Raw genomic sequence first — 26,993 nt, 5'->3', positions numbered from 1 at the left:
GATCGGGAGTTCGAGACCAGCCTGACCAACATGGAGAAACCCGCATCTCTACTAAAAATACAAAATTAGCCCGGCATGGTGGCGCATGCCTATAATCTTAACTACTCGGGAGGCTGAGGCAGGAGAATTGCTTGAACCCAGGAGGTGGAGGTTGCGGTGAGCCGAGATCTCACCATTGCACTCCAGCCTGGGCAACAAGAGTGAAACTCCGCCTCAAAAAAAAAAAAACAGTTTAGCCAGGCGTGATGGCCCATGCTTGTAGTCCCAGCTATTCGGGAGGCTGAGGTGGGAGGATCACTTGAACCCAGGAGGTTAAGGTTGCAGTGAGCCGTGACTGTGCCACTGCGTTCCAGCCTGGGCAACAGAGTGAGACCCTATCTCAAAAAACAAACAAAACTAAACAAAAGAAGTTGCAGTGATAGTATAGAAAATTGCCATCTACTTCTCATCCAGTTTCTCCTAATGTTAATATTCTATACAACCATGGCACATTTATCAAAACTAGAAGTGAATATTAGTAATGTTACTATTAACTATGGGCTTTATTCAGATTTTACCAGTTTTTCTGCTAATGTACTTTTTCTATTCCAGGGTCCAATCTAGAATCCCACATTGCATTTAGTTTGTGTTTATTTTATTTATTTATTGGTAATTACGTTTTTTAAAAAGGTTATAGACTATAAGGATTTCACTTACAAGAATAACATCTTCAGCATATGGCCCTTTCCTGATATGTCTGACTAATGGGTTTCTAAAATGTCTTTGCAGAGATTGCCTTACAACAGGTTTCCATGTTCTTCCGATCAGAACCAAAGTGGGAGGTGGTGGAACCTTTGAAAGACATAGGTGAGACATTGGCACGCTCATTCTGTTAAAAAGACAGATCACAGAACTGGATCCTTAGTCATGCTTTCTGATGCGTATCCCAAGAACATGCTTAAATGCAGGTGACTTCTTTTTCTTTTTGCATCCCAACTGCTTGAGGATACAGCTGTTAACCTTTAATACTTAATGAACCTTGGTTAAAGCCTCATCAAAGGATTTGGATGGTAATAGCTTTCAGAAACACCATTCCTTCTTCATCTATTTTTTTCACTAAATCTAAACTGAAGTGCTATTTTCCTGCCATTTCCGTGAAATTTTTCTTCATTTACCGTTTCTTTTTAAGTATAGCCTTTGCTATGTCAATGTTATTAAATGGTTCTTTTACTTGTGCCTATGTAACTGCGAATAATATTGCCAAACTTAATTTTTCTTGATTACTTAGTCAGTGAAACATCAATTGTTGCAAAAAGTGTGCAGCTCTAAGCACGTTTTTGCTTTTATGGCAGGTTGGAGAATAAGGAAGAAATATTTCTTGATGAAGATTAAAAATCAGCCAAAGGAACGGCTAGTGTTAAGCTGGGTAAGCTAGCTTTTTGCTTCAGTCTCGTTCAGTGACTTTAGATGGGTTAATGAAAGCAGATTTGACAAGGGAATTATAAAATTGTACTGTGCTCTTAAGTGATGATGTAAAGGCTTCCTTGGTCCTTTTCAAAGAAAAGTCATTTTAAATCGTTTTCCTGTGCATTTGGTTATATAAATTCTATTATATTTGGTCAACTAGTAAACATTTGGAAAGAAATAGGAACAGTTTAAAATGATTCTGGAATCTCTTTAGGGTTTACAGTTTTGGAGTTTACTCCAAAAAAAAAACGACTTGTGTCATTACTTTATCTCTTTGACTTTGAGAGTTTTAGTGATACATTTGGTTAATGGTATTAGATAAGATGACAGTTAAGTCTGGTATTTTTTACACACTGCTTTTCCAGAAAGGTCTTGAGGCAGTCAGACTTATTGTGGTTTTCATCTTTGGTTTCCAGTCATATTTTGGATAATAAAATTAAAGGGAAAGACAAGGAATTTTTCTTTTGGTGACCAAGCAGTACCCTGATATTCCTTTTCATGTTTTCAGGCTGACCTTGGCCCAGACAAGTATTTGTCAGATAAAGATTTTCAGTGTCTGATCAAACTTCTGCCTTCCTGTCTGGTGAGTATGTCTTTCTAGTATTCTCAGTGCTGATGACAGAGTCACAGTATTTTTTCTGGGTGAACATGGACAGAAGAGCTGGAAAAGAGAATGGGGAAATACAGTGGATTTCAGTTCAGTCTGAAATTGTATAGGGCTAATCTCATAGATCATAGGCCATTTGAAATGGCATTCGTGACATCTACACAACCCATGAAACGTAGTAATTTAAACATAGACTCTGTATTTTAAACAAAGATCAGAGTAGGGAAGCAGCCACTTCTCCCAGCCTCATTCTTGGTGAAGGTGTTTGTATCAGTGGAACTGAAAGATACTCTTCCTAGCCTGAGAAAACAGAACTAATAAGGATTTAGATAAGCTGGGTGAAGAAAAGGCAAAATCGCCATTTTTCTATCTGAGTTGCTACCCTCACAGGCTAACCAGTTGACCTTTAGGAATACACAGTATAATTTATGCTATTACACAGCTCTAATCCAGGGCCTTCAGTGCAAAGAACCACATTGATATATTTCAAAATATGTGCAGAATGTCTTCAGCAAAGACTAATCTGGCCAGGAAATTGAGTTAACATTGACATTCTTTATCTTGTCTGCATGAAGATGTAGTTCCCTGGAATGAATCACTAGCGAACTGAACACAATTACGCTGACTTGTGCACTTGGTTTGACAAGTTTGTTTTTGGCCATATAATGTCTTGTCAAGCTAGCAAAACCAAGCTATTAATGAGGTGCAATGTGAAGCCAAAAGACACTTTGGTCTTAGAGCTTGATTGGTTGTGTGACACAGGCTGTCAGGAGCTAGTTCTAAATTTCTTTCTTTTTTTTTTTTTTCAAGATGGAGTCTCTCTCTGTCACCCAGGCTGGAGTGCGGTGGTGCAGTCTCAGCTCACTGCAACCTCCACCTCCTGGGTTCAAGCGATTCTCCTGCCTCAGCCTCCTGAGTAGCTGGGATTACAGGTGCGTGCCACCACACCCAGCTAATTTTTGTATTTTTAGTAGAGACAGGGTGTCACCATGTTGGCCAGGCTGGTCTCGAACTCCTGACCTCATGATCCGCCTGCCTCAGCCTCCCAAAGTGCTGGGATTACAAGTGTGAGCCACAGCACCTGGCCCTAAATTTCTTTTACTAGATGTGCTTCTTTTAAAAAAGATAGCACATATAAATGGTTCTTATTAATTGTAGCAAAGTCAGAAGACAGATAAGCAAAAACAAGAAAATAAAACTTACCTGTAATCCCAATCAACCAGAAGTATGAACCTGTCATGCGCGTCCGTGTGAAGAGACCACCAAACAGGCTTTGTGTGAGCAACATGGCTGTTTATTTCACCTGGGTGCAGGCGGGCTGAGTCCGAAAAGAGAGTCAGCAAAGGGAGATAAGGGTGGGGCCGTTTTATGGAATTTGGGCAGGTAAAGGAAAATTACAGTCAAAGGGGGGTTGTTCTCTGGCGGGCAGGAGTGGGGGTCACAAGGTGCTCAGTCGGGGAGCTTTTTGAGCTGGGATGAGCCAGGAAAAGGAATTTCACAAGATAATATCCTCGCTTAATGCAAGGACCGGCCATTTTCACTTCTTTTGTGGTGGAATGTCATCCGTTAAGGCGAGGCAGGGCATTTGCACTTCTTTTGTGATTCTTCAGTTACTTCAGGCCATCTGGGCCTATACCTGCAAGTCACAGGGGATGCAATGGTTTGGCTTGGGCTCAGAGGCCTGACAGAACCAAAATGTTCAGTTGTTACTTTTTAAGAATTTTTGTGATAAAAAAAGTAAATTATATATGTAGTGCTTTAAAACTTGATTTTTTTTCATTAATGGTGTACCATGAGCATCTTTAGTTGTCAAACCATGAGCATCTTTGGTTGTCAATAAATATAGCATCATTATTATGGGCTGTATAGAATTATCATTGGCTATACCTTAGTTTACTCAATCTTCCATTGACATTTAGATCACCTCCAGCTTTTTGCTCTTATTTTTTAAAAAAGAAAAAAGCCATAGTGAACAATTTTTGCTAAACATTATACCCATCCTTAATTTCTTAAGATAAATACCTATAATTAATAACCAGTGTGTAAGGAGATAATTGTGAGACTACATATTCTGTTCTTTATCAAGCCCACTAGCATTTTAGCATTTAATGTGATTTTCTAACTGTATTATTTATTCTGTATTTATTTATTAGTTGGCATTCTACTCTAAAGAGCTTCTCTTCTCCCTGTTTAAAAAATTTGTATGAGTATGTACTCAAGGATTTTTATTCTACCCATTGTGTTTCTTTTTGGGGTGTTGAAAATGTTCTATAATTAGATTGTATGATAGTTACATAACTGAATATACTGAAAATCATTGACTTGTACAGTTTAAATGTGTGAATAGTAATGGCATGTGAATTATATCTCAACAAAGCTGTTAAAAAGTCAGCAGCAACCATTCTGATGTGATGATCAGGAGAACTTCATGATCAATTACTGCATTTTCCTGGGTATACCTTTCTACCCCCCAACTTACTGCATGCCAGCCTCCAAAATCCCTGCATAGCTCAGCTCCCACGGGTTTAAATTTTCATGATACTCCTTTGAGCGAATGAGCATTGTAATACCTGTCTAGACCCAGTTTGTTTCATGTAACCAGAATTCCAGGGAAAAAGCACTTTCCTTTCACACATTAAATAGTTTGTCTTTTCTCCACCCTAGTTGCTTAATGTCAGTTTCCTCATCTGAGGAGGACACTGTGAATCTTTATGTTGCAAAATTCTATAGAAGGGTAGGAAGATTCATGCCAGCTACTGTGGAAAGGGCTGAGATTCCAGAAGATGCTACTTTTGCCTGATTTCTGGCTATCATGCTTCTTGGCTTGGCACCCAAACAGCAGTGCGGAATGTTAGGCAAAGCTGTGAGCGAAGACACATTGATCCTGGTCTCCATTTGGCAGTTCTGAGATTTGGCTATATTCTTTACTGACTTACAGAGACAGGATATTAACACTGTTATCCTCAAAACTTGGACATTCTGTCTTCCACCACACTTTTGCCTGAGCTGTGAGAGTGCACACACCAAAGAGGACCCCTTCACTTGTAGAGTTTACCACATCCATTATCTGTTTCCTGTTTTCCTTTGTTCCTACAGTTTATGTCCCTTCCTCCATCTGAAGAAGGAGGAACTAGCTGGTCACTGAATGACTTGAAAATGCCATGTGTTCAGGGAATATCACTACATTCATATGCAACTGCACCACCACAGTAGTACTTGACTCTGCATAACCAGATTCTGGATTTAGAAGGACCTAGATCCTGATACAAATCAATGTGATTGATTTCTTTTTTGTTTTGACAGCACCCTTACATCTATCGAGTTACCTTTGCCACAGCTAATGAATCCTCAGCGTTGCTAATTAGGATGTTTAATGAGAAGGGAACGTTGAAGGATCTGATCTACAAGGTACCTGTGCAAGTTCATGGTCATAAGGAATTCTTAAGTTCCTTTAGAACCTGTTATTGATACTTAGTCTCTAAGACTCCAGAGGCTAGGCCCTGAGGATTTGATGTTAGTTTCAATTTTATTTGGAATTTATTTTTATTCATGCAATAAAAACTCTACCTAGTTTGGTTAAAGAGCATTCCTTTTCCCACGTGAGGAAAGGTTGAACATTTAATAATTATGTCCATTACATTGCAAGCTGCTCTCTTAGGTCAGTTTTTAAGTTTGTGTTTTGCACTTAACAAAGCAGTACTGAAGAATTCGAACAATATGCAAGACTTTGGGGTCTGCTAAGGGTAAGACCAGGCACATCTTCACTGGGCTAGAGAAGGGATGGAATCTGGGTCAGCCTCTTTCTATCAACAACACAGACTGTTGTATTTTAAAAACTCACATCTTGCAGCTGGCCATCTCTGGCACCCCTAGCCTCTGTAGAATCCTGCCTGGTCAGGGAGTCTGTGTGCAGATATTGGCCCCTCTGCTGCTTTCTTATGTGTTCTTTGTTCTTTTCCAAAGGCAAAACCAAAAGACCCATTTCTAAAGAAGTACTGCAACCCTAAGAAGATTCAGGGCCTGGAACTCCAGCAAATAAAAACATATGGACGGCAAATATTAGAGGTAAGAGGTACTTTTGTTTAAGTTGCATTCAAATTTCATCCAAAATTGCATTATTCACCTGGAAAAGTTCTTAAGTCATATCCAAAATCACTTAAATTGTCTGATTACTTATAAACTGATTGCATTGTCATATTTTGCCTCAACAAGCAAATATTTGAGACTAAGGCAACAGTCACTTAGGTCTACAAAATTCTTAAAGCTTTAGCTATTGCAATTTAGTGTCTGAGTTTTAAGAACTTTACTGTGTGGATACCAACTTTTGTATTATCTTTGGTTGCTTTTTATCCCTGTGCCAAAATTTTTTATTTTGTTATGTCGTATACATAGCCATATGGCTCGCTTGCAGAAGTATAACCAACAGTAAGAAGCCTTTCCAACATCACCCTCTAGATCAGTATTCTCCAAGCTCCTGGGATTATGCAACCTTATCAGTAATAACCAATTTAATATCCCAATGTTATGTCTATTTAACTATAAATTATATGTGTGTACTACTACACACATACATGTATGTGTATGTGTGTATATATATTATATTTTTTTGGATGGAGAGAGCATACTAGTAATATATTTTGTATATTATAAGTTAAAAAAATAATATTTTTAAAAACAACTAAGAAGAGAAGTTGTAATATTTTCTTCTAGTCCTTAGTGAGTTACTCTGGGCACCCCAGTTGGCTATCACTGCTCTAGTTCACCAGGACATTGCAGGGCTATATCTAGGCATCTCTCTTACTGGGTAAGCCACTGATTATTTACATGGCAGCTAAAAGATTTACTGCTTTTTCTGGGATCCTGTTTTGTGTTCCTATTAATAAACAGCTAAATATATTTGGAGGAGAGACTGAACTAGAGATGTTTTCTAGTTCAACCCCTTTTTCTGAATTACTGGCAGAAGCACTTATATGATAGCCTCACTCATCTATGCAGGAGGATCAAGACTTTGCCCTGAAGAGAGCTGGCCGATTGGAATCAGAAAGTGCTTAAAGCAGAGCCTTTTGGCGTCAGAGTTTTTAATTCCAAGCATATGCAGGCTGATTCTCTATTCTTTTGGGGAAAGAAAGAACTGATGTTGCATCTCACAGCCTCAAAACTGGAAAGTATTCAGCTTCACTTCCTTTTCCAAACAAATGGGTAGAGGTGCCATTTTTCTTCAGGAATCATCCCAGTGACCTGTTTGGTTTTGCTTCAAAATATATTGACTAAAAAACAAAGTTTAACTTGTCTTATATCTGAATGAGTTGGGGGGAAAATGTAACTTTCCCATATGCTTTAATAGGTACTGAAGTTTCTTCATGACAAGGGATTCCCTTATGGGCATCTACACGCCTCCAACGTGATGCTCGATGGGGACACTTGCCGGCTGCTAGACCTTGAGAATTCCTTATTGGGCCTGCCTGCCTTCTACCGATCTTATTTTTCACAATTCAGGAAAATCAATGTAAGTTGCTAAAGTATTGAAATAGCACGTTCAGTTTTAGGTGTCAGTTATCCCCATGATCTGCTCATGTAGGAAATATGCACCAAGTAGTGAAAGGTACAGTTGGGACAGTCCTTGCCCATCAGCCCTCAGAGCATTGCTGAATCTCTGGGAGGCTGAGTTGAAATGGCAGTTGGGTAAGGAGGGAGGTGGACTCACTAATTGGAAAACTGTGGAGGGTCGGACCAAGACCTTTGGGATACCTCATGAGGTTTTACAAAAGGCTTTGGAGTTGTATTTACATTACCAATGAGGAGCAGGGCTGTCCCTGGGCTTTGTTTCTCAGAGGAGGCTTGGGGCAGGAGCATGGGGGTCCACAAAGCCAAAGTGAAGGGTGAATGCACTGCTGCTGTTTCTTCCACAGACATTGGAAAGTGTGGATGTCCACTGCTTTGGCCACTTACTGTATGAAATGACTTATGGACGACCACCAGACTCGGTGCCTGTGGACTCCTTCCCTCCTGCCCCGTCCATGGCTGTGGGTCAGTATGGGGTTGGGAAGGGTCTTCTAGGCCCTGGTAGTGTGCAGAGCCACTCATCCCCTTTCCAGAGTCCAGGAAAGACCCAGAGGAAGTTGCTGTCCTCCACAGCCAGAAATTCTTACCCAATTTAAAAGTAGACCAAATTTGAGTAGTTTATTTAAATACACTTCTGTGAAAATTCAGGTGGCTTGTCCATTTGTCAGGCTATCTGAAATTTCTGGGAACTTTTCGTAAAATGCTTTAGAGCTTTGGAAGCAGGAGAATGTAAAGAGACGTATGGCCTGCATGAGTGTGATGCAGAAGCCAGAGCCAGGCAACTTGAAGCCAGTTTCGAGGACTCAGGCAGGCGTCAGACGTCAGATCAAGGCTGAAGTGAGACTTGTAAGAAACAAGATAGGCCAGGCATGGTGGCTCACACCTGTAATCCCAGCACTTTGGAAGGCTGAGGCGGGTGGATCATATGAGGTCAGGAGTTCAAGACCAGCCTGGCCAACATAATGAAATCCCATCTCTACTAAAAATACAAAAATTAGTTGGGCATGGAGGTATATGCCTGTAATCCCAGCTTTTTGGGAGACTGAGGCACGAGAATTGCTTGAACCCTCCTCTTGGGAGGTGGAGGTTGCAGTGAGCTGAGATTGTGCCAGTGCACTCCAGCCTGGGCGACACAGCAAGACTCTGCCTCGAACAAAAACAAAACAAAACAAGCAAGCCATAGACCGGAAGCCTAGTAGATGGAAGCCTAGTAGATAAGAGCCTAGCAGGCCCAGACCTAGGGCAGGCAGGCAGGAATGCGGACACCCAGACAAATTGGATCCAGGAGCTCTTACAGCATTGCTTGCGGGGGCCAAGGGGAGCTGGAGGACAAGTGAGAGCACCTTTAGGAAGGAGGGATGCAGGAACTGGTACAGACTCATCCAGGACCCTTTCATCCCCTCCACAGCCAGGCTGCCACTCACAGCTGGAGCAGAGAGAGGGGAAGGCAGGGTAGCTCTTGGACCCCTGTGCCTTGGAGATACGCAAGTCCACCCTTCACCAAGCGTTACTGTGTCAAAAGAGGCAATTCAAGAGAACAGGCCCTGGGACTATTGTGTTGAATTTGAACCTCTGAAGCTGAATAGTGACCTGTGGGTAGAAAAATCTGGCTGCTCCTGTTAATAGCATCCAAGATGTTGGATGATGAGATATCAACAATTGGCATTTTGTGTGCTGGTTTTGATGAAAAGCAGGCAAGCAGCAAAATGTCTTTCAAGTTCAGAATTTTACTTCTGTGTAGTGTTTACATCTCTTTCAAGAGAACAAACACTTTTATGAATGGTATCTTGAATCCTTCCTCCAATTATCTTTGAAATATGTTTAGCTTTCTGTCAGCATGTAGTTGCTAAACCATTTCTTTTGAGTCATCGGTAATGCCAGTGTTGCCAGCATTCCCCCACCCCACGTATGCCATCTGTCTGTGTGTGAAGAGTTTTGACACTGTCCTGATCAGCCCGCAGACAGTTATTGCAAAGTGGTGTCAAACTTTTCATCAGCAAGTGGATTTGCCAGCGTGTTCTGTGGAACTAAAATGTGTATCTGTTCATTTCAAGTGGCCGTGTTGGAGTCTACGCTGTCTTGTGAAGCCTGTAAAAATGGCATGCCTACCGTCTCCCGGCTCTTACAGATGCCGTAAGTCAATCATATGCGTTGGTTGTAATCTTGATAACTATGTTGAACACCAGACCACTGTGTCCAAGCACCTGGTACTGTAGTAAAGACTCTTGCGGTCCCTGCAGAGTTGGCGTGGCCTGCTTGCTGATGGGCACTTGCAGCATGATGTCTTGACCCTTTGTTTGTGACCTCTCTGCTCTCCTGGTCTGATGGCTGTCCTTTAACATCTGTGTCATTTTCACGTGTATCTCCTCACTCAATGTTAGCATTGTGTGTACGTACATTAGCATTGGGTGTGTGTACATGTCGCAGCCCCCAGCTTAGGAAATACTGAAGGAGAGCCCTCTCAAGTGGCTCTGTTCTGACCCTGCATCAGCAAACCAGTTGGCCCCCAGCTGTGCATAGTTCACAAGTCACAGGGCCTTGAAGGGTCTGCCCTCCAGGAGGAGGGTAACGTGTCTCTGAGCACCCATGCTTTTGCTTGTGAATTTACTGACTGGGTACTATTTATTAAACTCTAGCACATACCAGGCACTGTTCTAAGGTCTTGGAGCTCAGAAAACATTTTCTCTGAAACTGGGTTATGCATAGATAACCAGGGCAGCTGAAATAGTGCTTTGGGACCTTCCCTTCAGTTGCATTTTCTGTTCTTTCATGGAAAGGCAGCAGAGTGGTTAAGAAGGGTGTGCTTGGGGTCAGACAGACCTGAAGGTGGATTCCAGCTTCACCACTTCTACCTGGGTGACCTTGGACAAGTTTTTTAACCTTTGGAAGTAGAGTTTTGTGAACTGTGAAATGGGAATGATAATAACAGTTCCCACCTCAGAAGGTAGTTGGGAGGATTTAATAAGGTGATTCCCAGTAGGGACCCGGCACTTAATATGTGTTCATTAAGTGTTAGTTATGCTTACTGCTGAACCAGCTGATCTTTTTTGAACATCACACACCATGCAGTGTATCTGGTGCTTTGTCTGCATCAGCTTATTGTATAACAGATATACTCTGGAAACAATAATATGGGGAAACAAGGCAGGGGGGACGGCTTGAAATGCATGCAGCCAGAGTTCAGAGAAGGCAGAGATAACTTCAGGTTCCTGGTTCATTCTTTCCACACAAATGTTTACAGAGGGCCTTTTGGAGGCCAGCTGCTGTCTTCCAAATGTAATGAAAAGAGGAAACCAAGCCCCTGCACCGTGGATGTGACATTCTACTGTTCCACAGACACTGAAGCATCTGTTGCCAAACCAACAACCATTAATAATAATGTAATAATGTGGGCTGGGCAGTGGCTTACACCTGTAATCCCAGCACTTTGGGAGGCTGAGGCAGGTGGATCACTTGAGGTCAGGAGTTCGAGACCATCCTGGCCAATGTGTGGTAAAACCCTGTCTCTACTAAGAAAATATAAAAAATTAGCTGGGCGTGGTGGCACACTCCTGATATCCCAGCTGCTCGGGAGACTGAGGCAGAAGAATCACTTGAACTGGGGAGGCAGAGGTTGCAGTGAGCCAAGATCTCACCACTGCACTCCAGCCTGGGCGACAGAGCGAGACTCCATCTCAAAACAAAACAAACAATGTGCATGTGGAAAAACAGACCCAGTTTGGAAAACAACTTTCACACAAACTTTTCTAGCAAAATGCACTTGTACTTAGGAAATAGCCTATATACAGGTTAATTTACTCGAGTTTGCGTTTACATTCCCCATTCCAAAGTTCTTACATCTTTCTCCAGTCTTCCAGTCCTTAAGTGAATCCAAACATTTTTTCTTCACCTAAGTCTTTCTACCATGTGGGCTTCAGCCGTGAAAAGAGCTCTTGGACAGGTGTAAACCATGTTCAATTAAAATGTGTCCTCTGGAAGTAAACAGATGTGTGGCTGAGGGAGAGACAGGGCCCTGAGGAGCCCTGTGGGGAAAGCTAATCCTGTCATTTCTGCTTGTGATGAAGTTCCCATCTTTAAAAAAGAGTAATGTAGCTGGTCGCGGTGGCTCACACCTGTAATCCCAGCAGTTTGGGAGGCTGAGGCGGGTAGATCACTTGAGCTCAGGAGTTGAAGACCAGCTTGGCCAACATGGCAAAACCCTATCTCTACAAAAAATACAACAACAACAAAATTAGCTAGGCATGGTGCTGTGCACCACGTAATAATCCCAGCTACTTGGAAGGCTGAGGTGGTAGAATCGCTTGAGCCTAGGAATTTGAGGTTGCAGTGAGCCGTGAATGCGCACTGCACTCCAGCCTAGATGACAGAGTGAGACCCTGTCTCAAACATAAAACAAAGTGAGGGGTGGACATGGTGGCTCACGCTTATAATCCCAGCACTTTAGGAGGCCAAGGTGGGCGGATCACGAGGTCAGGAGATCGAGACCATCCTGGCTAACACGGTGAAACCCTGTCTCTACTAAAAATACAAAAAATTAGCCAGGCGTGGTGACCGGCGTCTGTAGTCCCAGCTACCCGGGAGGCGGAGCTTGCTCTGGAGCGTGCCACTGCACTCCAGCCTGGGCGACAGAGCGAGACTCCGTCTCAAAAAAATAAAATAAAAAAAATAATAAAACAAAGTGGGGGTGCAGGATATTCAGCCAGACATACTGGCACATGCCTATAGTTCTAGCTACTCAGGAGGCCAAGGTGGGAGGATTGATTGAGCCCAGGACTTCCAGGGCAGCCTGAACAACATAACAAAACTCCATCTGTTTAAAAAGTAAGGGAGGGGCAGGAGGCATATTCAAAGAAAGACTCACTTATAGCTGTTTGGGTGCTACCCAAGCAACCATTTCTATTCTTTGACCTGTTTTACCCAGCAGTTCAGAGTTGTTCATGCTTTCCCGCTTTCCCTCTTTCCCTCTTTCCCTCTCTCCCTCTCTCCCTCTCTCCCTCTCTCCCTCTCTGCATCTCTCCCTCTCTCCCTCTCTCCTCTCTCCTCCCCTCCCCTCCCCTCCCTTCCCCTCCCCTCCCCTCTACTCCCCTCCCCTTTTTTCTTTCCCTCCCACTCCCCCTTCCCTTCCTTCTCCCCCTCCTTCTTTTTGAGAGTCTTGCTGTGTTATGCAGGTTGGTCTTAAACTCCTGAGCTCAAAGGGTCCTCCCACCTCTAGCTCTGGAGTAGCTGGGACTACAGGCGCATACCACTGTGCCCAGTCACCCAGTTCATGCTATTGTTTTTTTCTCTTCTTTTCATTTTTTTTTTTTTAAGATAAAGTCTCGTTCTGTTGCCCAGGCTGGAGTGCAGTGGCGTGATCTTGGCTCACTGCAACCTCCGCCTCCTAGGTTCAAGTGATTCTCTTGCCTCAGCTTCCCGAGTAGCTGGAACTACAGGTGCACACCACCATGCCTGGCTAATTTTTGTATTTTTAGTAGAAACAGGGTTTCACCATGTTGTCCAGGCTGATCTTGAACTCCTGACCTCAGGTGATCCGCCTGCCTCAGCCTCCCAAAGTACTGAGATTACAGGTGTGAGCCACTGTACCTGGCTCATGCTATTGTTTTTAATAATATACTTTTTTTTTGGTCACATGGGTAATTTTTAAATCATTTTTTATTATTTTTATTTTTAACTTTTAGGTTTGTGGGTACATGCAAAAGTTTGCTACATAGGTAAACACATGTCATGGGGGTTTGTTGTACATACTTCATCATCCAGCTATTAAGCCCAGTACACAATAGTTATTATTTCTTCTCCTCTCCCCACCCCTCCCCCTAAGTAGACCCAGTGTCTGTTTAAATTTACTTTTTTGTAATAACATACCTTTTATTTATTTTTTTTTGAGACGGAGTCTTGCTCTGTTGCCCAAGCTGGAGTGCAGTGGTGCAATCTTGGCTCACTGCAGCCTCTGCCTCCTGGGTTCCAGGGATTCTCCTGCCTTAGCCTCCCAAGTAGCTGGGACTATAGGCATGCACCACCACACCCGGCTAATTTTTGTATTTTTAGTAGAGATGGGGTTTCACCACACTGCCCACTCTGGTCTCGAACTCCTGACCTCAAGTGATCCCCCTGCCTCAGCCTCACAGAGTGCTGGGATTACAAGACATGAACCACCATGCCTGGCCAGTAACATATTTTTGAAGAGAGAATTGATTTACTTCAAAAGCTACTGCTTTTTAAAATGAAGTATGAGAAACACTTAGAAGAAAATTACTTTCCTGTTAAGATTCCAATCAGGACAGTTCCTTTCTACTTGAACATTTTTATGTTACTGAACTCTAGAATAAATTTTATCCTCTTCTGAGGCAAGAAAAATAGCAGAAAACTATTCTATTTAGAAATATCTACTGCATATATTATTTGCGATATTTTTGCAAATTAGCATTCGCAAAAGTAATTTCTTAAAAATGCAATATTGCCCATAGCAGGGAAACCCCCTGTAATACACAGCTGTCCCAGATACCCTAGTAACACAGTAGGAAGGGGGTCACAATGGGTAACTTGCAAACCCCTTTGCATTTGTTAGTGAACATGGAATGGTGGATGGGGCCGGGGGCTGGAGGATGTGGTGCAGGGAAGGGAGACCTCATGGGCTAAAGGTGTCTTAATCTGCTTTAATCCTAGTCTGAGAGTGCACCTGGTTCAAGAAAGATTTTTGTTTGTTTCTTTTCTTTACAGATTATTCAGCGATGTTTTACTAACCACTTCTGAAAAACCACAGTTTAAGGTAAAGACAATTATATTGTTTTTTGGTTTGTGACATAACTAAGTTGACTTTGAAAGTTAGCTGTATTTTTAGCCAAAAAAAGAAAAGATATATAATAGGGAAAATTTGGAAACAATCTAAATGTCCTACAATTAGGGGCTAGGTTAATAATTTATGGTACATCTATTTGATAATATAATTAAAAGTGAAATTGATAAAGACATTGTTGTAATATGGAAAATGATTTAGATTTGTTCTTAGGTATAAAAAAATAAGATATGTGTAAAACAACATACCTATCTAGAAACAAGCCTGGAAGGAGGTCTTCTCCTGGGAAGCAGTGGTGTTATGTGTCATGGAAAGAGAGTGAGCTTTGGAACCCAAAAAAACAGAATGATATCTTACTTTGTTCTTATAATATTAGCTGTAGATAACAGCTAATATTATAAGAACAAAGTAAGATATCATTCTGTTTTTTTGATATCTAAAAGTAAGATATCTACAGCAGGGTTTTTCAGCCACGGCATTTGACATTTTGGGCCAGATGATTCTTTGTTGTGGGGGTTGCCTGTGCATGGTAGGATGTGAAGCAGCATCCCTGACCTCACCACTAGATTCCAGCAATACTCCTTGCCCCCTTTCCCGCACTGTGACAACCAAAAATGTCTCCAGACATTGCTAAATGTCTCCTGGGGGGTGGTATACAAAATTGCTCCCAGTTGAGAGCTACTGACCTGTGGGCAAGCACTTAATCTTTGAGTCTGCACGTACTCATGTGTAAAATTGGTGAGTAATATATGTCTGTTGTCATTAGACAACTGAAGCCATCTACAGAAACTCCTTGTTTGGGCCATGGCTCTTGGCAGTGCTTACTGTGAGTGCAATTTGGGTGGGAGGATAAAAGGTAATTCTCCCTCTCCTTTCTATATTCCAATAGAACATGTAATACTGTTAGGATGAAAATAAATTTAGAAAACAAAAGAAAAGAAAGAAAGAAAACCAAGGGTTAGAAGATTGTGTCAGTGCGAGTGGTGCCTTCCTCTGTTCTGTTTTGAAAGTTAGAGGAATTCTGACAGTAATAGCTTCTTTGGATCTGCAGTAGGAGAGAAAAAACATTTAAATTATTATCTTCTTCACTGAAACATCTTAGGAAATTTCTTCAGCCTTGTCAATAAATATATTCTCCTCCAACCCTGACAGTCCGGCCTCTAGGATTCAGGAATTAGTATTAGACCTCGCACTTCCCCTAAGCCAGAGAGCCTATGCAGCAAAGATAGTAAGATTTTAAAATCCAACATTAATTATTGTATGTACACTGACTTTCTGGAAAGATACACAGGAGACTGGTAACATTGGTTTCCTCCATGGATGTAGGTAGGAGACTTTTCACTGTGTATGTGCCCTTTTATACCTTTGGGATTTTAAACTATGTGACTGTATTACCTACTTACAGCTTTTTTTTTTTTTTTTTTTGAAATTTTTACAGAATAATGAAGACAAAAAGTTCAACATGATCTGGGGATCTTATTTTCCAGGACTGGACTGCTCATGGTTTAAAAAGCTAATAAATTAAGAAATGGCACAGGCGCGGTGGCTCATGCCTGTAATCCCAGCACTTTGGGAGGCTGAGGCAGGTGGATCATTTGAGGTCAGGAGTTCCAGACCAGTCTGGCCAACATGGCAAAACCCCATGTCTACTAAAAATACAAAAATTAGCCAGCCTTAGTGGCAGGTGCCTGTAATCTCAGCTATTTGGGAGGCTAAAGCAGGAGAATTGCTTGGACCCGGGAGGCAGAGGTTGCAGTGAACTGAGATCACACTACTACACTCCAGCCTGGGTGACAAAGTGAGACTCTGTCTCAAAAAAAAGAAATGATGGAGGCAGAGGTTGCGGTGAGCTGAGATCATGCCAGTGCACTCCAGCCTGGGGAACAGAGTGAGACTCTGTCTCAAAAAAAAACAAGAAAGAAATGATAGGCTCAGAAATAAACTGGGCTGTTGTTAAGAATGTCTCACAACAGGGAAAGCTGGAAAGTTTAATCTTGTAAAATTCAGAACATAAATCTCTCACAAAGAAAATATCTTTGAAGTTATAAAATAATAACTGGTTGAATTCGTGTATGTTCCAATAAGCTTTATATAATTATAAAAAAATTTTGTTTTTCTTTTGAGACAGAGTCTCACTCTTGTCGCCCAGGCTGGAGTACAATGGCGTGATCTCGGCTCACTTCAACCTCCACCTCCCAGGTTCAAGCAATTCTGCTTCAGCCTCCCGAGCAGCTGGGATTACAAGCATGTGCCACCACGCCTGGCTAATTTTTGTATTTTTAGTAGAGACGGGGTTTCATCATGTTGGTCAGGCTGGTCTTGAACTCCTGACCTCAGGTGATCCAACCACCTTGGCCTCCCAAAGTACTGGGATTATAGGCATAAGCCACTGTACCCAGCCAATTTTTTTAATTTTTAATTTTAATGTTAATTTTTTTTTTTTTTTGAGGTAGGTGATTTTTTGTTGCCAGGCTGGAGTGTAGTGGTGCAATGACAGGGCTTAGTGCAGCCTCAATCTCCTGGGCTCAGGTGATCCTCCTGCCTCAGCCTGTTGAGTAGCTGGGACAACAGGCATATGCCACCACACCCTGCTCATTTTTTAATTTTTTGTAGAGACAGGGTCTCACTATGTTGCCCAGGCTAGTCTTGAACTCTTGGCCCCAAGTGGCCTCCCAAAGTGCTGGGATTACAGGTGCGAGCCACTGTGCCTGACCTAATTTTAAAATTTTTAATTTTTATAAAAAATACAATATAAAATTTACTCTCTGAACCATTTTTAAGTGTACAGTTTAGTGGTGTTAACCATCTTCACATTGTTGTATAACAGATCTCTAGAACTTGCAACCTGAAACTATACCTGTAGAATAATAACTCCCCATTTCTCCCTCCCCACAGCTCCTGGCAATCACTATTGTACTTTGTTTCTATGATCTTGACTACTCTAGAAACCTTATATAAGTATTTATCCTGGCCGGGCGCGGTGGCTCAAGCCTGTAATCCCAGCACTTTGGGAGGCCGAGACGGGCGGATCACGAGGTCAGGAGATCGAGACCATCCTGGCTAATACAGTGAAACCCCGTCTCTACTAAAAAATACAAAAAAATAGCCGGGTGAGGTGGCGGGCACCTGTAGTCTCAGCTATAGGGAGGCTGAGGCAGGAGAATGGCACAAACCCGGGAGACGGAGCTTGCAGTGAGCTGTGATCCGGCCACTGCACTCCAGCCTGGGCAAAAGCGCGAGACTCCCTCTCAAAAAAAAAAAAAAAAAAAAAGTATTTATCCTTTGTGAATCATTTATTTCACTTAGCATAATGTCCTCAATGGTCATCTATATTGTAGCATGTGACAATATTTCCTTTTTTTTAAGGCTGAATAATATTCCATTTTACGTATATGCCACACTTTGTTTATCCATTCATCTGTTGATGAACATTTAGGCTGCTTTTACCTCTTGTCTATCATGAATAATGCTACAGTTTACATGAGTGTGCAAATATCTTTTTGAGATCCTGCTTTTGATTCTTTTGGATATATACCCAGAAGTGGAATTCCTCATGTGGTAGTTCCATTTTGTAGTTTTTTGAGGCACCTCCATACTGTTTTCCATAGCAGCTCTACTACTCTACATTTCTACCAGCAGTGTACAAGGGTTTCAGTCGCTCCACATTCTCACCAATACTTATCTTATTATTTTAATAGTGGCTATCTTAATGGGTATAAGGTGATGTCTCATTGTGGTTTTGATTTACATTTCTCTAATGACTAAAGACATTGAGTATCTTTTCATGTTTGTCGGCCATTTGTATATTTTCTTTAGAGAAATGTCTATGTCTTTTGCCTCTTTTTTTTTTCTTTTTCTTTTGAGACGGAGTCTCGCTCTGTCGCCCAGGCTGGAGTGCAGTGGCCGGATCTCAGCTCACTGCAAGCTCCCGCCTCCCGGGTTTATGCCATTCTCCTGCCTCAGCCTCCCGAGTAGCTGGGACTACAGGCGCCCACCACCTCGCCCGGCTAGTTTTTTGTATTTTTTAGTAGAGACGGGGTTTCACCGAGTTAGCCAGGATGGTCTCGATCTCATGACCTCGTGATCCGCCCATCTCGGCCTCCCAAAGTGCTGGGATTACAGGCTTGAGCCACCGCGCCCGGCCTTTTTGCCTCTTTTTAATTGGGTTACTTACATTTTGTTGTTGAGTTGTTGGAGTTCCTTTATATATTCTGGATGTTAACCCCTTATGAGACCTATGATTTGCAAATACTATGTCCCATTCCTTGAGTTGTCTTTTTACTCCGTTGTTCTTTGTTGCACCAATGTTTTATTTATTTATTTCTTTTTCTTTTTTTTCTTTTGGAGATAGGGTCTTGCTCTGTTGTTTAGGCTGGAGTGCAGCAGCACAATCTCAGCTCACTGCAACCTCCACCCTTCCAGGTTTAAGCGATTTTCCTGCCTTAGCCTCCCAAGTAGATTACAGGCATGCACCACCACACCTGGCTAATTTTTGTATGTTTAGTAGAGATGGGGTTTTGCCATGTTGGCCAGACTGGTCTCGAACTTCTGACCTCAAGTGATCCACCCACCTCGGCCTCCCAAAGTGTTGGGATTACAGGCGTGAGCCACCGTGCCCAGCTGCACCAAAGTTTTAAATTGATGAAGTTTAATTATTTTTTCTTTTATTGCCTGGGCTTTTAGTGGCATATCCAAGAAATCACTGCCAAATCCAGTGTCATGAAGCTTTTCCCCTGTGTCTTTTCTTTTAGGAGTTTTATAGTTTTAGGTCTTCCATTTAGGTTTTGAATCCATTTTGAGTTAATTTTTGTTTATGGTGTAAGATAAGGGTCCAACTTCATTCTTTTGTATGTGGATATCCAATTTTCCCAGCACCATTATTGAATATACTGTCCTTTCCCCCATTGTATGTTCTTGGAACCCTTGTCAAAGATTATTTGACCATATCCACAAGGGTTTATTTCTGGGCTCTCTCTTCTTTTCCATTGGTCTGTGTATCTGCCTGCATGTCAGTACCACACTGTTTTAATTATTGTAGCTATGTAATAGGTTTCAAAATCAGGAAACATGAGGCCTTCAACTTTGTTTTTCTTTTTCAGATTGTTTTGGCAATTTACAGCCCTTGAGAATCATTTGAATTACTTGAAACATATCATGTTTATTTATGTTTTAATTTATGTGTTCATTGCTAAAAAATGCTAGAGAAGTGAGTGTGTTAGGGATACCAGAAGTGGCTGGGGTAGGATTTGAATGGACAGCTTTAACTGATTTTATTCCAAATGGCTCTTGATAACCACCTGCTCCTTCATTTACTCCAGGACTTGGGAGTATCTCCAGCCACCTGTTTCAATGGATGATGTACTTTTCTCTCCTTTCAGATCCCTACAAAGTTAAAAGAGGCATTGAGAATTGCCAAAGAATGTATAGAGAAGAGACTCATTGAAGAACAGAAACAGGTAAATTGATAACAGTTCCTCTTTACCTTTTAGTGTCCCCATCTTCTGCCGTGGTTTTTATAGTGATTGACATTTGACTGTTCACTCCACAAATATTTTAAGCATACTTACTTTCAGCCAGACTTTAGGCTGAATGCTGCCCCGCAGAGCTGAATACTTGACAGTTCTGCCCTCAGTCCTGCTTAGTCTACGTGGGAAACAAACATGTCCAGGAAGGGCAGTCTGGGTTTCTGATCAGGGCATGCTGGCTGGTGGTAGTTGGGGGCATGCATGGTCCATGCTATCTCACCACATTCTTCTTCTGTAAAAGAGGGGAAGGCAGGAAGGCATCAGGGGCATGAGAAAGGACCTCTTCCTCTGACATACTCCTCTACCTGGCATCCAGACCTGAGCCAGGAAGTAGACAGCCTGAGCAAGGAAAGTTTTTTTATCCCAATAAAATGTGGTTTGCCAAAACATGTTGGAGAAGATTTTCATTAGGAAGCTGCCTTCTGTGGAATATGCTTATATCTTATGGTCTCTTAAAGATTCACCAGCATCGAAGACTGACAAGAGCTCAGTCACACCATGGATCTGAGGAGGAAAGAAAGAAAAGAAAGATTTTAGCTCGAAAGGTAAGTCTGGTGTCTCTCTGCATTTCCTCCATGAGTTCTTGAGTACATGTGAAGAAAGCTCTAGGTTAATGGTGCCCATTTAATGACAGATGGCTGTGCTATATCTCCTTGAAAGCTAAGACTATTTCCATATGACTGGGGTGCAGCTTTTTTTGGAAAAGAAAAAAAAGAGCCATATGATAATCAGCAGAGAAATGGCCCATGTAGTTTCCTAGCTTGCTGGGCAGATCATGGCATAATGTATGTAATTGGAGGAAACAATTGGCCTGAGCTAGTAAAGTCAGCATTTGTTGTTTTATTTCCCCCTTTAGTTTTGACTGGGGCTTCTTCACTGTATTAAGTTATGGGGCTGAGTATGACCTTGTCTGTAGCTAGTTTAATGGTATGCCTGAAAAATTATATTTTTATTCTGACTTCCAGCTTCACTGTGTTTATTCTTTGCTTTCCTCTCCCCCCTCCCCCTTTTCTTTTATTCTTAAAGAAGTCAAAACGATCTGCTCTTGAAAATAGTGAGGAGCATTCAGCGAAGTACAACAACTCCAATAATTCAGGTAACTGGCTATAGATGATAATGGGACCCAGGACCCAGAGGTCAGGGTCAGTAGTCTCTAGTTGGTCAAGAGGTCTTGAGTTTGCTGGCCAGAAACTGGGCAATGTAGTAATGACTACAGAGAACAAAATAACTCTGTCTCTAATGAAGGATTGCAACAGCATTCGTAGGCTTACAGCACTCAAATGCTAGAAGGGACTTCTGAGGTAATTGGGTAGCTCACCTTCTTCACTGATGGCAGAATTTGATCAACTAAAGACACAGGAGCATTAGCCATGGGAGGAAAACAGACCTGACTTAAAATGTAAGGCCTCCTGTTTTTTAGTAGAGCCTGCATGAACAGAAATGACCTTAAATCCTGCCTGCTGCTCTGGACCCCATGTGATGGGAGGATGTGCCTTCCTGTGTGAATTAAGGAAAGGACTTGACGGTGTGTGGGGATGGCGAGATGGTACAAAGAGCACCATCCTGAGTTGGCAGTCCTTGCTGCCACTCGCAGCTGTCCCTCACCCAGCTCTGCTGGCTTTGGGCCATAATGTCCCATCTTTGGAAATCAGAGCCAGATTGAATGATCCCTGGGGGCCTTCCAGTTTTTCTAATTTATGAATCTGTAAAGTAGAGCCCACATAGAGAAGGGAAGGTTTCACCCTAGTGACCAAGCAGTTTTGGCTTAGCCCTGGAGGGCCATGGGAAGGGGAGATTTTTGGGTTGGGGAATACCTGCTTATATTTTAGGCAGAGGAAGGACAGAGCAGAGAGGGGGAATTTGAAGGTGCAAAAGAGACGGTGACTGGCAGGGGTGCCAGGGGGGTAGAAAGCCAAGGGTTAGCATCCAAAGCCCAGCTATCAGTGTCAGCTTTGAGGAAACCCATGCAGCTCTTCCTAGCAGTAGGATTTGGTGGGGGCAGGTGAAGAGGCAGAGATGTTTAAAAGTAGAAGGGAGGAAATTGCGGGTATTCACAGGTCATGCCTCAGTCTTCTCAGTGAAGTCAGGGAGGAGAATGTCTGCCTGGGGCGTGAGGAGAAAAGTGTACAAGATGATTAGGCTGCAGCCCTGAGGTCTGGATGAGCCACAGCTGGAGAATGCAAGTGGCGTGGCCAGAGCTGGAGATTGGAAGCCCTGAATAGAGAAAGTCCATAGACTCCAGAAGGAGAGTGAGAGTCACATTGACACCACTGCAGAGTCCAGACTGGAGAAGGGCTCAGGGAGAGCTGCAAAGGAGAGGAAGGAGGGGAGGTCCCAAAGAGGACCAGTGCAGGCTCCTCGGGGGTGAATGCTGTTGTGGCTGGCAGGTAATTTCAGAATTGGAAGCCTATTTTCTCCATGGTTGATGGGAGGGTCATGGACCAGTCATGGTCATTACTATGCTGAGACTCATGACTCCAAACCAGTCATTCTGTCCAGTGGCTAATTTTTTATAGAGCAGAGAAAGCCTGACAGTATGCTCTCTACCTTCTAAGACCCTGCCTGCCTGCAAAGCTGTGTCACGTGCAGCCAGGTGGGACTCAAGGACTTCAGGATACCCCAGTGCCCTCAGGAGTTTAGGAAAATGAAGTAGCAGTTGATGGATATATACAGATAATTCCCAAACCCTACTGGAATCAGGCAGTCAAGCTTTTCCCCATTAAAGTTCATTAGCACTACAAACAGTATAAAGACAGCATGCATTGAGTTTTACCCCCTTTTTCAGTGAACACCCTCATATTTTATAGGGAACTGAGGGAATATTGCAAGTAGAAAAGTATTAAGCTGGAGGGAGGTGTGATGTGATCAGGACATTTCTCATGATGACCAGTGTCCATGAGGCACCAACATGTCCTGTGGGTAGTGAGTGAAGTGATGGCTGGGGCCTTAACCACACCAGCTCTGGTTGCTTCTTGGGCATGTGATGACAGCCCTCCCTTTGGGTGTGTGTGCCTATCAGCTCAGAAAGCACCTGACTAGGGAGATTTGGTTAACCTCTCCATAGGATCTCTATGTGTGGGAGGGGGCTTTCTGTGTCCACAGAAAGGCTTATGTAGGAACCTCTGCTCATTGGGCCACTTCATGTCAGCTCAGGAAGATATTTTCTCGGGATCACCAAGTAATAGGGAGATACTGAGAACTTGGGAATATTTACAATATAATAAGGTTACTAGATCCAGAAAAAGCATGCAACAGGTGGGATTTTGCACATTGTTTTAGTGTGAATAAGGGTATTTACTGATTCTAGATAAGAAAAGGCCTGTGAAATCCATGAACTGAATAGACCCTATCTAGTTGACTCTTCTTGCTGATAAAATGGAAGTTCTGCAGAATATGTTACTGGGTAGATGCTGTAGGGAGCTCTCCCTTCCTTTGGAAGCCCCCAGCAGGCTGCTCTGCACCTCTCTGTCCCCTGTACCACTTGTGGCCTGTCATTGGTCATTACTCAGGAGTGGAGATTGGGTTAGGAAGAGATATTGCAGCCAATTGCATAAGCTGTTGATTGTACAAAGTTTCAAACCAGGCAGGCTTTGGGGAGCAGTGGGAGGCAAGGAGCTTTTAGTAGCTTGGGGAAGGAGGTGGACCTTGCACCAGAGTAAAAGCCTGTCATTGGGTCCAGTCTCTTGAATTTTTTGTCCCTCATCATCTTGTTTCACAAGGCTCACACACTAAGCCAAGTATAGATTCTCAGACAACAGTGGGTCCCAGCCTGGGCCAAATTCCAAATGTCTTTCGTTGGTCCCCATGAGGGTTTCTCTGTGTTTTATCTTAGCAGGATCTGGGGCCAGCTCACCTCTCACGTCCCCGTCATCGCCAACTCCACCCTCTACATCAGGTTAGTGATGGAGTAAAGTGACATGCCACCTTCCTGTCTGCCAACAGGAGGAGCAGGCTTTGCCTCTTCCTGCCTTGGCCCAACAATTTCAGGGGTCAGATAGCAGCAGCTTTCACAATAGAGATCAGTGGGAGTGCAAATAAGCAGTGTCATTTGGGAGAGCTGAGGGGCTAGATTTCCAAGCTCAGTTTTCACAGGGAATGGACCAGTTTCAGGGCCACTAGCCACCCCCTGGCTCCAGCTTGCTGTCTTTGCTGAAAAGTTTCATGCAGAGCTCCTCAGATTGGAGCCTGTCTTGGTACATGCTCAGCTGAACAACACAAACACACTGTGGCCCAGGGGTCCCGTCCTGCCAGGCCTCTCTCCTCAGGGAGCCCGTCCATAGGGTCAGTTTTGTCACAGAGCACAACTGGTAAGATGTCTAGGTGGAGGAGTGAAAGAGTCACTGTGTTTCTGATTTTATGGCAACGATTTGACTCTGTTTTGCTCTGTAATGTATTTAATTATCTGAATATTTTTCTGTTATTAGCCTTTGTTTCTCCTTTGTAAATTAGATACAAGTTTTGATTGAAAAATGTAAAAAGAATTTATCTTGGAGACTGCTTATAAAAATAATCCCTGATTTTGTGGAGTAGCCCCATGATATCTTTCTTTTATTTTTGAGCCAAGATGTCTCTCCTAAAGTCTTTTGCAAGCCCAGTAAAAACAGTTGGGACGCCAGTATCTCCTTTTGCTTCTTAAATGAACCAGTTGTTTTAGATGTGCGAGGAGCTGCTTCTGCCACTCAGAGTTTGCTGGCTGTGCTTGGGAGGGTTCCTACAGCTGTGTGAAGGGAGAGTCACTGGCAGGGGATTGGTATATGAGTTGATCCTGTATTCATTGTTAATACCTAACACAGCACCCAGGAGCTGCCAAGAGCATTCCTCAACTCCACTCAAATGCTTCTAACTGACCCTCCTAAGAAAATGAGAGCAAGCAAACACAAGGGGACTAGTGTGAATGACTTACTTCTGGCTGAGGGTGGTTACTGGTGCCTTACTGCTGAATGTTCTAGGGCCAGGGCCTGTTTTGGGTAGCAGAGTTCCTGGTCCATGGAAGGATATTCTTGTCCTTATCTTACTTTGTCAGGTTTCCCAAGAAAGCCCCCAAATGTTGATCAAGACAGAAAATAGGCCTTTTTTGTCTGTTGTGGAGATAAACTGTTTAGTCCCATTAGAAATGTGTGGTGATCTATTGCCCAGACTATATTGAGCCATTTCCTAGAAGATAGGATGTTAATTTAACACCACTTGGGCATATTAAGAAAATTGGAGAAAATTAATAATGAGAATCCATAAATCTTCCTTTAACAAGCAAGGCGCTTGAGGCACCTGTTTCAGGGTTCACAGCCCTTCTCTGTGTGGTTAGATCTGCCCCTGCTCAGTTGACGGTTGGTTCTTATCTCTAAATGCCTTTGGGAATTTACAATCTATTTGGACTTTTGGGGGGAATTCTCTAATTTATCTGTGTTTAAATGGGGGCTGTCTCATACAGTAGCAAGTCTGCATGAGATAAGGTAACTTTTAGAATAAGAGAAAAAAAGAGGAATCTTGTGTAATTAGAGTCAATGTTGGGAAAACTTGGAGGTGAGTGGGAGGGGCATTCCTGTGAATTTGATAGCACCCAGCCTGAAGGGGAGTGTTGAGGATTTAGAAGGAAAACACATGTGAGGCCCCAGCACAATGCCTGGCAGAGTGAGAGTGCCTGGCAGAGATGAGAGGTTCCCAGCAAATATTGGCTCCTCCTTTCTTTTATCTCCTTAATGTTTTGTTGATGAAACTGACTCAGCCTGCAATCTGACCTCTGCTGGGCATTTCCTGTAATGCATCCCATGAAAATGGTAACTAATATTTAGCATTTGCCTGGCAACCTAGCATTTCAGGCCCTAAGCATTTCAACCCAAGGGAGTTTATTCATTCAAGATGTAGTCAAGGTGCATTTACTGAGAACCTATGGTTTGCTAAGGACTGTGCTTGGCCCTGGGTTACAGAAATGGCTAGACAAGGCCCTAGCTCTTGTGGAGTCACATTTCCAGTGCCTCTCAGAAGCTCCAAAACAGTAGACACTGTTTAGGAAAAAACTCACACTCAAAAGTGTTTTTTCTTATTCTGTCACTCAACACAATAATAATCAACACAGACAGACTTCTGTGACCAAATGTCGGCATGGGGGAGTGGTTCTGTCCACCACCAAGCAAGCAATCAGTTTGCTGTGGATACCAGCTGGGTATCTACCTGAAGATAGCGTCAGACTCCACAGGTTGAGGCTCAGTCCCCAAAACGACCTGCTCTTTCTGACACCATTTGCAAGGATGGGACTCCAGAACTTTTGACCAACCAGCTTCAAGTAGGAGTTCCCACAGCCCCCTCTTTAGTTTCTGTTAATTTGCTGGAGCAGCTCACAGAATGCAGGGAAGCATGTTTACTGGTTTATTATAAAGGATGTTACAAAGGATACAGATGAAAAGATGCATAGGGCGAAGTGTGGGGGAAGGAGCTTCCATGCCTTCCCTGGGCACATCACCCTTCAGGAACCTCCGCATGTTCAGCTATCTGGAAGCTCTCCAAACCCTGCTCTCTTGGGCCTTTTATGGAGATGTCATCAGATAGGCATGATTGACAACCATATAGAAATGTTGTTATAGAACCCAATTTGTGTCCGTTCACCCAGTGCAATAAAACCAGATCCCCACACCAAGGCTGTTTCAGTGATAGAAAGGAAGGCATTTATTGCAAAGTGCTGTGCAAGGAGGACCAGGCAGTGAAATGCTCAAAAATCTGACCTTCCAGGTGGCTTACAGGCAAGGATTTTTAACAGTGGGGTAAATTTCAGGAAAACAGAAGCTACAGGCAAAATTACAAATCAGTACACCGAGGTTGCACATTGGTTTAAGTTTAAAAGGGCGGGACATCTTGGGGGTAGGGGGTGCTCACAGGTAGATTCAGAGATCTAACTTGCAGTTGATCTTAGTTGCAGAAGCTCTAAGAATTTTGGGGTCAGTAGAAAAATGCTAACTTGCTAGGGGGAGTGACTTTCTCCAAGCCTCTCAGGAAGAAACTTAGAACAAAGGACGGTGGGATCCATAATGGGTACAGTTTAGTCTTCTTTTCCTCCTAATCTGGGATC

At 42.9% G+C, this 26,993-nt stretch overlaps 1 protein-coding gene across 13 annotated transcripts in view; it reads left to right on the top strand.

The window, feature by feature from the left end:
* PXK (PX domain containing serine/threonine kinase like) overlaps window positions 1-26,993 on the top strand; it is a 96,717-nt gene that overhangs the window by 58,786 nt on the left and 10,938 nt on the right. For 6 of the 13 annotated variants that reach the window (XM_007984778.3, XM_038003728.2, XM_007984783.3 and 3 more), the window contains exons 5-17: window positions 769-846; window positions 1,332-1,405; window positions 1,955-2,029; window positions 5,357-5,461; window positions 6,017-6,118; window positions 7,398-7,559; window positions 7,963-8,080; window positions 9,670-9,748; window positions 14,333-14,381; window positions 19,787-19,864; window positions 20,392-20,478; window positions 20,960-21,029; window positions 23,769-23,828. In XM_007984778.3, the coding sequence (XP_007982969.1) occupies window positions 769-846; window positions 1,332-1,405; window positions 1,955-2,029; window positions 5,357-5,461; window positions 6,017-6,118; window positions 7,398-7,559; window positions 7,963-8,080; window positions 9,670-9,748; window positions 14,333-14,381; window positions 19,787-19,864; window positions 20,392-20,478; window positions 20,960-21,029; window positions 23,769-23,828 (1,137 nt within the window). Of the gene's footprint in view, window positions 1-768; window positions 847-1,331; window positions 1,406-1,954; window positions 2,030-5,356; window positions 5,462-6,016; window positions 6,119-7,397; window positions 7,560-7,962; window positions 8,081-9,669; window positions 9,749-14,332; window positions 14,382-19,786; window positions 19,865-20,391; window positions 20,479-20,959; window positions 21,030-23,765; window positions 23,829-26,993 lie in introns of all 13 variants that reach the window. The other 7 variants (XM_007984777.3, XM_007984782.3, XM_007984780.3 and 4 more) reach the window with 2 other exon arrangements.

The sequence above is a fragment of the Chlorocebus sabaeus genome, chromosome 22 (genome assembly GCF_047675955.1).
Source record: "Chlorocebus sabaeus isolate Y175 chromosome 22, mChlSab1.0.hap1, whole genome shotgun sequence".
Classification (NCBI taxonomy): domain Eukaryota; kingdom Metazoa; phylum Chordata; class Mammalia; order Primates; family Cercopithecidae; genus Chlorocebus; species Chlorocebus sabaeus.
Note: the sequence above shows the minus strand (reverse complement) of the source record. Positions and strands in the feature narration are given on the sequence as shown.